The sequence below is a fragment of the Sciurus carolinensis genome, chromosome 2 (assembly GCF_902686445.1).
Source record: "Sciurus carolinensis chromosome 2, mSciCar1.2, whole genome shotgun sequence".
Lineage (NCBI taxonomy): Eukaryota > Metazoa > Chordata > Mammalia > Rodentia > Sciuridae > Sciurus > Sciurus carolinensis.
The window spans coordinates 87,553,736-87,567,507 of record NC_062214.1 but is presented as its reverse complement, the minus strand read 5'-3'; the positions used below and the strand labels follow the sequence as shown (position 1 = coordinate 87,567,507).

General features: G+C 39.2%; 1 protein-coding gene across 5 annotated transcripts in view; it reads left to right on the top strand.

Annotated features, from left to right (window-relative positions):
* Map2k5 (mitogen-activated protein kinase kinase 5) overlaps positions 1-13,772 on the top strand; it is a 232,700-nt gene that overhangs the window by 169,133 nt on the left and 49,795 nt on the right. For 4 of the 5 annotated variants that reach the window (XR_007106679.1, XM_047537347.1, XM_047537341.1 and 1 more), the window contains 2 exons: positions 3,694-3,720; positions 4,032-4,064. Coding sequence is in view for 4 of the 5 variants with exons in the window: in XM_047537347.1 (XP_047393303.1) it covers positions 3,694-3,720; positions 4,032-4,064 (60 nt within the window). In the remaining variant the exon portion in view is untranslated. The remainder of the gene's footprint in view (positions 1-3,693; positions 3,721-4,031; positions 4,065-13,772) is intronic. The other variant, XM_047537354.1, reaches the window with a different exon arrangement.

Below are 13,772 nucleotides of genomic sequence, written 5' to 3'. Positions count from 1 at the left end.
AGCCACAGTAATAGCTTTTTATCCACCAGTACCATTGACTAAATAGTGGAGGCCCCACAAGCAAACTTTTCTTTGTCAATTTCTTTTCCAGGATCATTTTTCCAAGTCATATGTCTTATTAGAGGAGTTTTTCTAATTACCAACTGTGTGGTTCTTACAAAGAAATACACAATAAATGTCAATACAATAACAAAAAGACCCAACTGGTACTTGAGACTACCCTTTTTTAAATAAAGTCATTCTTCCCTGTTAAAAACATGTAAGGGTCTGTCTTACATGGGAAAGAAGCATAACTGTACCCTTTTAGGGTGGCCTTAAACATTGGATCTAACAGCTGACCAAAGAAACAAAAGTTTTGCCCAGAAAAGGGGAAAGGTTCATCTAATTAGTGAATCAAAACACTACTAGTTCTAGAGACTGATTAACAAAGTACATGTCTGGCACAATTGTTCTGTTCATTGTCCCCAATTACTAGTTAGACATAGAAACCGCTCAACACAAGCAAAATGGAGAAGCTGGAATGTGGACTTGGACAAGTTAGTTATAAACAGCATTTCATATGTTGCGAGGTGCAGGCAATACGTCAGCCCTAACAATATTATTGTGTTCCTCTGAACTCTGCTCTGCAGCCAGGCATTTGGAAGGCAGACCCAGAATAAAAGATAGGCGTTCACAAAGCTAACATTTTATATTGAGTACCCTTAGTACCACTTTTAATGTGCTATAAAACTAGGGGCTTCACTTTTTCATGAACTGTGTGCAAAAGCAGAGGCAGTGACTGGAGGTTGACTTTGTTTGAATCTGTTTTATGGTTGCTGCGCCTGTACAGTAATGTGATCTTGAAAAAGGTAAACAACAAAGAGTTTAGCAGTGAAAAATATGCCTAATATAAATACAGTCGAGTGCATGGCAGTTCAGAACTTGAAAAATATGACCGTGGCATTAAATTTTCTGGTGGAATTAACAGAGGAACAGAATATAGCCTTTAAGGCAATACATCTGAGGCTGGAAAAGGAGACAATACATCTAACGCTATGGTCTGTGTGGCATTCATATAAAGAAAAGCACAGTAGCTTTATTTAATTGAGAAAATGAATCAATTACAGTGATGTTGCATCATCAAATTCTGGTGATATCGAAGATATAAGTCACTGCATTGTATAATAGTGTTAAAAAGTAATTGAGTATCTTAAGCATTTGGAATCAATTTCAGGTACTGGCACTGCTACCTTAATACAAAATTTATGAAGATGATTTCATATAATATGTTGCTATCAGAACTACATAATAAAACCTGGTAACAACATCTCTCTTTAAAAACCTGGGAAAAGCAGGATAGTTATAGGATCATAAAAAAAGACTTAGATATTGCTGTTTCTCTTCTAGTAGTAAAGAGTAAGTGTTAAAATAGCACAGTTACAAATTGTTTTTAAGTTACTCTTTTAACAGGCAGAACAGGGTGAGGAGGAGGCCTTCTGGAAGATTCCAGTTCTTGTGGAAGTTCTCTCCCCTCAATTCATTTGGTTCACACAGCTTATGGACCAGGGACAGTGTCTCACAGTCCATTCCTGAACTCATGTCCAAACATCTCCGCAAATTTTTGTTGCGTGTTTTCCTCAGAGAATGTTGTAATCCCTCTGACTCTTGGAAATTTGTGAAAATTTTTATATCAAAAATAGATTTCTAATTCTTGTTCACTACAAATAACTGTCCTATTGAAGCAGATTTATCTTACTACGACTCTAGGGGTGGAGGGAGTACCTGTGTATGCTTGGGAAAAAATAAACAAAAGCAAACATCGCGGGTGTCTTCTTGTATCATGGGAGAAGTTACCTGGACTTTTTAAGGTTTTTTAAAAGGTGCTGTGGCTTATTACTGAATTCCTTAACTGCCCTTGAGAGGTATCAAACAGCTCTGCCTCCCCTTCTAGTGTAAATCTTTACGTGCAGAGCCCTGTCTGGAAGTCTCATTGACTGGAGGAACCAAAAGGAGAAGCAATTGAGGACAGCACTAACCAGGAACCATCAGCATAGAACCAGTCAGCCTGGGACAGAGCCTTCCAGAAGGAGGCCATGAGTGGGCAATTGAGAAAACACCTTTTAAAACTCTCAAGCACTAGGTGGAACGGTCTACTGATCAGCCATATGAATGCAAAAGAAATGCATAAACACAGCTGCTGCCCTCAAAAAGCTTGCAATATACAGACCCACACACCAAGACTGAGCATTTACCAACTCTGCCATACCAAGTGTACAAATATGCAAATCCAGTGGTATTTTAATAATGTGGTGGTTGTAGGCAGTGTAAGGTAGATGCTGCAGAGAAAGGAGCACTGGAGAAGCCCCAGCACCACCCAGCCTGGCCCTGAGATTGTAACATTAAGCCTCCTCTGGGAGGCCCTGTTTTCCTGTCACAGAATAGAGAAATAGAGATGGCCATCCCTGCATACCTCAGGGTGGTCATCCCAATCAAATCAGAGTGTGTATGAAAAAGAACTTTTAAAAGTACCATTACAAACATATTAGGGGCCAGGCGCGGTTGCACATGCCTGTAATCCCAGAGGCTCAGGAGGCTGAGGCAGGAGGATCGCAAGTTCAAAGTCAGCCTCAGCATAGGTAAGGCACTAAAGCAACTCAGTGAGACCCTGTCTCTAAATAAAATACAAAATAGGACTAGGCATGTGACTCTGTGGTCAATTGCCCCTGAGTTCAATCCCCAGTACCCCTCCCCCCAAAAATTAAAAAAACACAACATATTAGGACTATTGCTATTGCCCTACGTTTTACCTGCTGGTTAAAACTCATGTATCCCAAAAAACAGTTGATTCATCAATAGTAATAATTGGTTTCTAAAAATTTCCTACTTGAGGAAACTTTGTACCTGGGACTCCATTTTCAATGAGTTTGTAGTAACTGTCAGCATTGGAGGGGGCACTGAATTATTTAATATTTTAATCACTAAGTTGTCACGTTCTGATAACTTTCTAAGAGACCTGGGCTCTCAGGGTTCAATGTGAACAGCCTGTCCTCAGAATGTTGATTAGGAACAGCACTCTGATTGGACTCTGCTTTTACTCCTGAGAAAGTGTCAGAATTGCATGAATTTGATCGTCCCAGAGAGCCTTACTGCCCTGGAAACAGGCTGAAGGAACATGGAAAAGGTGGAGTTTCTACCCCACTCCCAAGTTAGAAGCAAATACTTCAACCACATAATTAAAGTTTTCTTCACAAAATAGGGGATTGTGAGCAGACACTGGCAGGAATCCAAAATTCTAATTTCTGACTATGATTTAATTTCAATTTTAAATAAATCGGTTTTTAATTTAAAAAGAGTGAGCTTCATAACATTAGCAATGATTGCAACATTAAGCCCAGTGTTCACAATCTAGCAATATAAAACATTATTTATATCTGAATCGTAAACAGCCTTTTGAAATGGATTATGGTTTTTCTCCCTATTCTAATACAACCTGGAGGGTACTAAAAAGTGTTGTGTGAAATTAACATTCTGCTGACTTTCGCCTATAAATGAGAAGCGAGCTATTAACATTTGTGTATTTTCATTATGTAAATTGTGTTAACACATGCCCACAAATTGCCACCAGCAATGCAATAATTTTCTCTCAGTGATCATAATGTGTCCAAGTGAGTCATTTTGATTATGACATGCTAATTACATATTGCCTTTTTTCAGATTCAGAAAAACCAGGGATCTTTAATGGTAAGCTTTATGAGTTCAGAAAAAAATTCACTTTTCTTTTTCCTGATGGCTGCTTCCTTTGCATGCTTGAATGCCTTGTTTTAAACTTAGCAAATTGCATTTTGAAGAAAATGCAAACCTTTAACTGCCTGTATTAGATTAGGTACCATTAGAAATAATAGAACATCCTGAGCATCAATGTTTTTATAAGAGTTTGCTGTTGTTGATTAATCTTGCTATATTTTATTGCATTAATGATTTTTTCTTTCCACTCCACTGTAAAGATATTGCGCGGAGGCTAATACTTTTCCCTCTCTTCTTTTCCATTGCAGCCTCTCCAGCTTCTGCAGTGCATTGTTGATGAGGTGAGGCATCGTCTTATGTGCTTTCACTCCTAAAGTCATTCCTAATGGTGTGGAAAGCTTATATTTTGTTTCCTAATGAAGCACAATGCCCAACATCCTCAGAGCAAGTTGTGTTGTATGCTCCGAGCTGTGTTACGTGAACTGGCCTCGTCCTGAGTCCTGTTCTCCTGATTCTGGCCAAGAATCCCTGCAAAGACAGACTGTCCCACAGGCTGGTCCTCAGGGGTGTCAGAGGCCCTAAAGACAAAACAAAAAAATATTAATTGATCCTCTCCCTGGCCAGATGGGATGGAGCTGGAAATTAAAGTGGTTTCATTTTTTCCATAGCAGACATTTAAAGTCACTCAGTAGGCTAGGGTCAGAGCGGGATGACCAACAAAGCTGGGTAAAATATGCCTTCCTTTATCTACTCAGAGCATAGCAGGGTGAAAAAGGGTTCAAAAGCTTTAGTTCAGCGGCTCAGTGTGAGTTTCCTGATTAGGCACTTCCTTGAGCACACACCCCTAACTTCTTACGTATTCTAGAAACTAGCCATCTCACAGTTTAAGTGACCTCACCTCAGTCGTCCTTCTCCCTCAGAGTTCCACCATCCACATGCCTTCATTGAGCTCATCTACCTGCATTTCTTTCTCAATTTTTTCAACTCCTTATTCTGACTTTAAATTCCTTCTTTGTGTACAGGAGCAGTGTCAGAGTATACAGCCTCCCAGGAAACATTAACATTTTTACAAAACTGCTTCTCCAGGCTTGGGCTTGCCTACCAGCAACATTTAGTTTTTTAAACTTTAATTTCCTAATATTTAGAACACTTGTAAATAGAGAGGGAAAGCAATAAATGATTCAGATAGGAAAGTTTGAAAGAAAAAAAAACAAACAAACCGTAATTCATAGTTATTCCTCTCAATTAAACATCTGCATAACCAGTTATGAGATTTGGGAGAAAAAATAAAGATCCTCCTAGGAAAAAGACAAAAACACACACATATCACAATAATAGTAAGAATGGGGCTCTAACATCCTTAATGGTTGCATCAGTCAGTCCATATATCCCCTGCAAGCCATAAACCATGTTGGTGCAAAAATGAAGGCATCGTCCTGAAACAAATGGAGACGCCATTATCTCAGATATCAGACAGGCCTCCTGGATCTAATAGCTCATCAATATCTTCTGTCATCTTAGATTCCAAAAGCCTTCTATCCCCATCAGAATCCTCCTAATTAAACTGATTTTCCTGAGGTTCCCCCTCCAGCTTTGCTTGGGGAAGTGCCCAGAGAAACTTGGCCCGCCCAATTAAATGCACAGCCTGCTGCCATTTCCAGGCTCTGCTGTTCTTGGTTTGCTGGGCTCCTGTACCTGAACATTCCGGTACAGATATTCCTCACCAATAATACGTGTATTGCTGGAGAGCTTATCTGAAGGTTTTCTGGATCAGATAGATATTTTCATTCCATATTTACAGTAGCAGTGAGTGCTATAAATTTGAAATATTTTACTTAATTTGGGCAAAATCACGAGACTTGAAATTATCATAAGGTGATAGTCTGTGAAGCAGTAGTCTGTCACTTAAATGGTGTGTTCATCATAGCATTTCTTCCTCACTCAAGAGAAAAAAATACATAAAATTGTATCCCCATTTATTCCAAAACCATATTAGACTATCTTCCTTATGGAATCTTGTGAAATCGACATTGTCTTTACTAAAGCCATGTTGATCTTTGAACTGAGCTGATGTTCTACAGTAAGAGAATTAGGGAAGAATCAACCTAGGTGACCTGTCATAGCAAATCACTTGATGGCATCAAAGAGGAGACTGGTGGGGAGCTGCACTTAGCTGTGCTTGTCCTGTGTGTGTGTGTCAGGTTTGTCATTGCTGTGATGCACCATTCCTCATAGAGTGGTCCAAGAACTAACTGGCTAAGACTCTTAAAGATGCTGAATTCTGGGCCCAGATTACTAAGTAATTTGAAGGTAACACCCAGAAGCTACTAGCTTCATAGGTAACTCTGCACATTAATGTTTAAGAACCACTATATTAGTGACTTTTTAAAGGATAAATCTGCCCACATAGGTCCCACGGGACAAGTAGCCATCAAGAGATCCAACTTTTAGTGCTTCTGTTTGTTAATGAACATAACCAGCCAGGAGTGGAGCCATTTTTCTCCTTGGGAATGGGTAGCAGAAACTGGTACTGTTCCCAGGTAGAGAAAAGTCGGGTCAAAAAATGCTACTTTTAAGGGAGCCTAATTCAAACAAAGTGAATTAGGCTATAGCAGAACCCAGAATAACATACTTTATTATTTTGTGGATTCAGCTTGATCTTCTGTCATGGCCTGGCAAAGGATGAAGAAGCAGTAAAACAAGGAGCCAAAACAGCCAGCAGTGAAAGTTAGAGCCAGTCTGGGGGTAGAATTGTGGGACAGAGCCAGAGTTAGTCACCATGTGGCCCAACAGAAGACCCCAAAAACTAAACAGAGGAATAAGAATCATGAACATGAAACTTGAACCACAGATCAGAAACTGGAAGGGTAGCCAAGAAGAATCTAGGCTCCAGTCAGAAATCTGGGCGATCCAAATCTGGCTTGGAGCTGGCTTACTCAGTATGTGAGTGATATTCTCAAGACACCACCTGGTGCCCGAGTTGTTCTCTCCACAAAACTATTTACCTTAAGACCCTTATGTAACCAGTTGCTCCCCAGTTTCTGACTGCCTACCTTGTAAATTGTTTCGGCTCATTGTAAGTGGTGCACCTCTGTGTACCTGATGCCTTAGCTCTCTGATATTTTGGGATTAAGGTGGCCCCTATTGTCTAGGTAACTGAAATTTATTACTTTAAGCTCTGACATCTATGAGAAAATTTGCATTTTTCAAAAGAAATATTTCTAAAATGTGTTTATTCTTGGCAGCCTATTGACAGAGTATGGTGAATATCATTTAACCTTTTCTCAATGATTCAGGTCCTTGTTTTGAACATGGTACTGAACTAAATTTTGATGTATTGATGCCCTCTAGGGCTATAAAATGGTGTGGGGCCTACTTTGTTCTTTCACTGAATTTTACCAACCATTTTGCTTGTGCATCTGGCCTTGACACCCAGTGATGTTTTGGGGCCTCTGAAGTACAGAGCTATTTGCCCCTAGGCTAAACAGCCTTCTGCACTGTGCTGCTCTGCTTGGTGCTTTTCCTGTGTCCTCTCTTGTGATTGCCTCTGTTTTCTGTGGTCACTCCTCATTCTTGTCAGTGTCCATCTACCTACTACCCCAGCAAACCAATCCTCTATCTTCCCTCTATCTTCTAAGAGGGACCCTAGCCATGTAAAGGCTCCAAATGAGATCAGACACCAAGGAGTATGCTCAAGGTCATACAGGCTTGTCTGAAGAGGAACACAGAGGCTCATACCCCTCTTTAATGAAATGGAGTGGGTGGGCCTGTGTTCATTTACTCAGCAGATAGCTGTCAGTTGCCCCTGTATACCAGCCTGAGCTGAGCAGACTGTGGTCAAACTAGAGAGAACTGGGACTCTACGGGCACCCAGGCCAACTACACAATGTCTGTAAGTCAGGGTAAGAAGACAGAATCACAGTCACACATTCTGGGCCAACACTTGTGCCAGGACTCAGGAGGCAACAGAGTCACCTTCAGCTGTCTCCAGTACCTGGGCTCCCAGCATGACTGGCAGCAGAGAGTTGGCCATACTGGTGTTGGAGCAGATGGGAATACATCAGTGGTGTCTGGGTCACCAACTCCCAGGCTGTCTGGAGGCCCCTGGTGGGGGCTATCAGTGGACTGAGGTACTGAGAACGACAAAGACTAAAGTGCACCTCACCCTTGAGTCTGCCCCTAGGTAGTCCACAGCCTTGGCAAGGAGATGGGTATAGAAATGAAGAAGTGTGGTCAGTGCAGGATGAATAATACCATAGAACCTAGGACTGAGGGTGGATTAGAAGAGGTGACATTTAACTCACTCAGTCTTCAAAGACAAATAGGAATTTCCTAGATTAGGAAAGAAAACAAGGAAATGCCAGGCAGAAGGGCTGAAACTACCTTGTGAATCATTTTTGAGTTGACAGATGTATTTCAGAATGTTTGGGTTGTCTGAAATAAGACACCAGAAAAATGGGTTACTATTCTGAGTATAGATATGTTTCAGGTATATTATAGCTAAAAATGAATTCCTATTTGGCATCTGTAGGTGCTCAACAGAAAAAGTAACAAATCCCTGATTTATACTTCTGCTTCTCTATTCACTTTACCCATAAAATGTGAATTTGTGTGTTGTTTTATACCTGATAAGAAGTAGCTACCCAAAATTGTTGGTTTCTTAGAACTGCAAGGTTTGTAGAAAATTAAGTAATTCTGAAATAGCACAAACTTCTAGTGGTTAGTAACAGCCTATAATTGAGAAAAGCCAGGTGTGATGGCCTACACCCCTGATCCCAGTGACTCAGGAGGCTGAGGCAAGATGATAACGAGTTTGAGGCCCTTGGGCAATATAGCAAGACTCTCAGCAACTTAGCAAGACCCTGTCTCAAAATAAAAAATAAAAAGGAATGAAAATAAAATAAAAAATAAAAAGGAATGAGATAGGAATGAAAATCAGGAATAAAATAAGGAATAAAATCAGATAGGATAATATCAGGAATTAAAGAGGACACATTACTACCAACTCTGTAGAAATAAAAGGATTATAAGGGAATACTATGAAAAATTGTAGGCCACCAAATTAGATAACCTAGATGAAATGAACAAATTCCTAGAAAGACACAAACTGCCAATACTGTCTTAAGAACAAAAGAGAATCTGAATAAACCTATTATAAGGAAAGATATGTTTAAAAAAAAAAAAAAAAAAAACTTCCCACAGAGGAAAGCTCAGGACCATATATCACTATATTGGTGAGTCCTACCAAATGTTTCATGAAGAATTAGCAGCATGTCTTCTCAAACTTTCCAAAATGTAAAAGATGAGAGAATACTTCCTAATTTCTCCTTTGAAGTATTATCCTGATACCAAAGCCAAATACTCACAAAAAAAGAAAACTGCAGACCAACATTCCTTGTCAATATAGATACAAAAACCTTCAAGAAAATACCAGCAAAATTAATTCAGCAAGGTATAAAAAGAACAGAAAATCATAACCAACTGGGATTTTCCCGGGAATACAAGGTTGGTCCAACATGTGAAAATCAATCAGTGTCATATATTAATAGAATAAAAGACAATAATCACATAATTATCTCAGTAGACACAGAAAAGCATTTGACAAAGTCCAACATACCCTTTTATAATAAAGACATTCAACAAACTTGTTAAAAAGTAACTTCTATGACTTTATAAGAAATATCTATTCAGGGGGCTAGAGTTGTGGCTCACAGGTAGAGTGCTTGCCTAACATATGTGAGGCACTGGGTTCGATTCTCAGCGCCACATATAAACAAATAAAATAAAGGTCCATCAACGATTAAAAAAATTTAAAAAAAGAAATATCTATCCAAACTCACAGTTAACATCATACTTAATGGTGAAAGACCAAACGTTTTCCCCTCAATCAGAGATAAGAATGCTCATTCTTGCCACATCTGCTCATCATTGCTCTAGAGGTTCTGTGCACGGCAGTTCATCCAGGAGAAAACACATCCATGTTGAAAAGGAAGAAGTAAAAATATATTTGCAGATGTTGTGATATGATATATAGAAAGCCCTAGAAAATCTTTAAAAAAAATTAGTCAATAAACAAATTCAGCGAAGTGCAAGATATAACATCAAGACACAAAACTCTCTTGTATTTCTGTACACTAGTAATCCAAAATAGCCAATACAGAAACAAAATTAAAAAAACAACTCAAGTTGCAATCATCAGAAAGAATTAAAGACTTAGGAATAAATTTAACATAAGAATTTGTGTACTGAAAACTACAAAACATCATTGAAAGAAATTAAAAACATAAATAAGTAGAAAGACAGTCTGTGTTCATGGAGTAGAAGACTTAATATTAAAATAGCAATACTCCCCCAACTCAGTAATACTTAAAAAGACAGATAAACCAATTTTAAAATGGGCAAAGAATTAAAATAGCATTAATCCAAAGAAGATATATAAATGTTGAATAAGCACATGAAAATATGTTCAATATCATTAATTAGAGAATTTAAGTCAAAACTATGAGTGACTATTTCATACCTACTGAATGGCTAAAATAAAAAAATGGAAAATAACTAGTGTTGGCAAGAATGTGAAGAAATTAAAATCCTCATAAATTACTGATGGGAATATAGAATGGTACAATTGCTATCATCAAAAATCTAAACATAGGGCTAGGGGTATAGCTCAGTGGTATAGCACTTGCCTAGTATGTGTGAGACCTTGGGTTCAATCCCTGCACCACAAAATTTTTTTTTAAAACTTAAACTGAATTATCATTATATGACCCAACAATTCCACTCCTAGAAATGTATCTGAGAGAACTAAAAACACATGTCCATATAAAAACATGAGATTTTCATAGCAGCATTTATTCATTGTAGACAAAAAATAGAAGAAACAGGAACTGGGCTTATGGCTCAGTGGTAGAGCGCTTGCCTAGCATGTGTGAGACACTGGGTTCAATCCTCAGCTCTGCATAAAAATAAATAAATAAAATAAAGGTATTTTATTTTACAACTAAAAATATTTTTTTAAAAAATAGAAACAATCCAGAAGTTCATCAGCTGATGAATGTGAAAAAAAAAAAAAAAGTGGTATATCCACACTTTGGAATATTTATGACTGAAGTCATAAATAGGAATAAAGAACTGATAAATGCTACAACATAAGGTACCTTGAAAACACTAAATGAAGGAAACCAGGCATAAAAAGCCTTATATGAAATTTATTTACAGGCAAAGTTCATGACAGGGAAATCCATGGAGACAGAAAATAGCTTAGTTAGTAAACAGCAAGGACATTAGAGGGGACAGGGGAATTAGAAGTGACTATTACTGGTACTAGGTTTCTTTTCAGGGTGATAGAAATGTTCTGAAACTGAGTTGGATATTTTAAAGAGGTGAATTTTATTTTATATGAAATATATTTAATTTTTTTAAAGTTAAAAAAAAAAAAAAAGGGAGACCAGGTGCAGTGGCGCACACCTGTAATCCCAGTGGCTCCAGAGGCTGAGGCAGGAGGATCGCAAGTTCAAAGCCAGCCTCAGCAACAGTGAGGCACTAAGCAACTCAGTGAGACCGTCTCTAAATAAAATACAAAATAGGACTAGGGATGTGGCTCAGTGGCCAAGTGCCCTTGAGTTCAATTCCTGGTACCAAAAGAAAAAAAGAGAGAGAGAGAGAGAGAGAAGCAAGTTGCTCTATAATGACCTCTGTGTTTAGCTGTTGTATTATAGGACAAAGGTCTTATTTAGGTCAATAAGATGGGCCTCAGCAGAAGAAAAAAGAGAAGACAAACATAAACCACAGTTCATTTTGTGAAAGACCAGTTCTGCTAGGAAATCCATATTTTTAAGCCTTTTTTTTTTATTAGCCGGGCATGCTTGTGCATGCCTGTAATCCCAAGAACTTGGGAGACTGAGGTAGGAGGATCTCGAGTTTAAAGCCAGTATCAGCAACTTAGCGAGGCACTTACCAAGACTCTGTCTCAAAATAAAGAAGGGCTGAGGATGTGTCTCTGTGGTTATGCTTCCCAGGTTCAATCCCCAGGATCAAAAACAAACAAAAAGAACTTTTATTGGTGCATTTTAATTATACAGAATAGTGGGGTTTGTTGTGGCATAGTTACACCTGCATAAAACATAATTTAACCAATTTCATTTCCCAGTACTATTTCTTATCCTTCCCTCCTCCTTTCCCCTGATCTTCTTACTCTACCCTTAGGATCTCCCTTCTACTTTCATGAGATCCCTTTTTTCCCCCTCTAGCTTCCACATATGAGAGAAACCATATGACACTTGTCTGAGTTTGACCTATTTCACGTAACATGGTACTCTCCAGTGCCATCGATTTTCTTGCAAATAATGTAATTTTGTTCTTCTTTATGACTGAATAAAGCTCTATTGTATAATTATACCACATTTTTTTTTATCCATTCATCTACTGTTGGACACCTAGGCTGATTCCATAATTTGGCTATTGTGAACTGCACTGCAGTAAACATGGGCACACGTGTATCCCTAAACTATGCCACCTTTAATTCTTTGGGATAAATACCAAGCAGTGGTATAACTGGATCATATGGTAGCTCGATTTTTAGTGTTTTGAAGAACCTCTTTACTGATTTCTATAGGGGCTATAATAATTTACATTTCCACCTACCGTGTGTAAGTAAGTGTTCTTTTTTCCCCACATCGTCACCAGCATTTATTTTATTTATATTCTTATAGTTGCTATTCTGACTGGTCGAAGATGAAATCTCGATGTGGTTTTTTGTTGTTGTTGTTGTTGTTTTTGTTTTTCAAGTATTGGAGATTGAACTCAGGGGCACTCGACTCCTGAGCCACATCCCCAGGCCTGTTTTGTATTTTATTTAGAGACGGGGTCTCACTGAGTTGCTCAGCACCTGGCTTTCGAGGAAGCTGGCTTTGAACTTGCAGTCCTCCTCCATTGAGTTCCCACTTGGGCCATGATCTCTGCCATGTGCTGGGATAGACCCCTGTGTTGGATAACTGCATCATCTAGTGAGAGACACATTCATGAACTAAATTTGATTCAGTATGATAAAAATTATAATAAAGCTATATAAACAGTGCTGTGCTGATTTTGCCTTGCACTGGGCAGGAGTATGGTAGGCTGGAAGATTTGGGAAGGTAACAAGCAACTTCAAAGAGGAGGTGGTATTTGAGCTGGCCGGGAGAATACGTAGGCATTCATGACCTGGAAAGGGGAGAAGGTCGTCCCACAGAGCGAGGGTCACAACCAAGCAGAGCTTGGGACAGCTCAAAGTGGAGCTGAAAGCACCATGTGTGGGAGCATCAGATGCCATGCCAAGAAGCTCAGGTGTTACCCTATGGGCGGGAAAATCCTTGGAAGGCTCCACACATTGAGATCTATATTTTCTCAGAGATAATTCTGAAGAAGTGAAGTGGTAGGAGAAACAGGCAGAGCGGGAAGCTTTAAGCTTTTTAAGAATGTGGTGATAGCTGGGTGCAGTGGCACACTCTTGTTATCCCAGTGACTTGGGGAGGCAGAAGAATAAGAGTTGAAGGCCAACCTGAGCAACTTGGCAAGATCCTGTCTCAAAATAAAAAATAAAAATTGCTGGGTCTGGGGAGATAGCTCAGCAGGTAGAGTGCTTGCCTCACAAGCACAAGGCCCTGAGTTCGAGCCCCAGTACTGCAAAAAAAATAAATAAAAAAAATAAATAAAAATTGCTGTGGGGACTGGGGTTGTAGCCCCATGGTAGAGCACTTGCCTAGCATGTGTGAGGCACTGGCTCCATCCTCGGCACAACATATAAATAAATGAATAAAATAAAGATCCAAAAAAAAATTAGATAAAAAAAAAAATGGCTGTGGATGTCGCTTAGTGACAGAGCACCCCATTCCCAGTACCAGAAAAAAATATGGTTATAAAGGAGGCACTTCCCTCATTTTCTCCTCCCTTCCTCAGTCTTCTGTGTCCTCCCCTCTCCTGTCCACATGTGCTGTGCTGGGCTCCATCTTCTTCACTGAGCTACCCCAACAGAGCTGGCCTCTGCCACTGCCTTCTTCCCGCACTGGGCA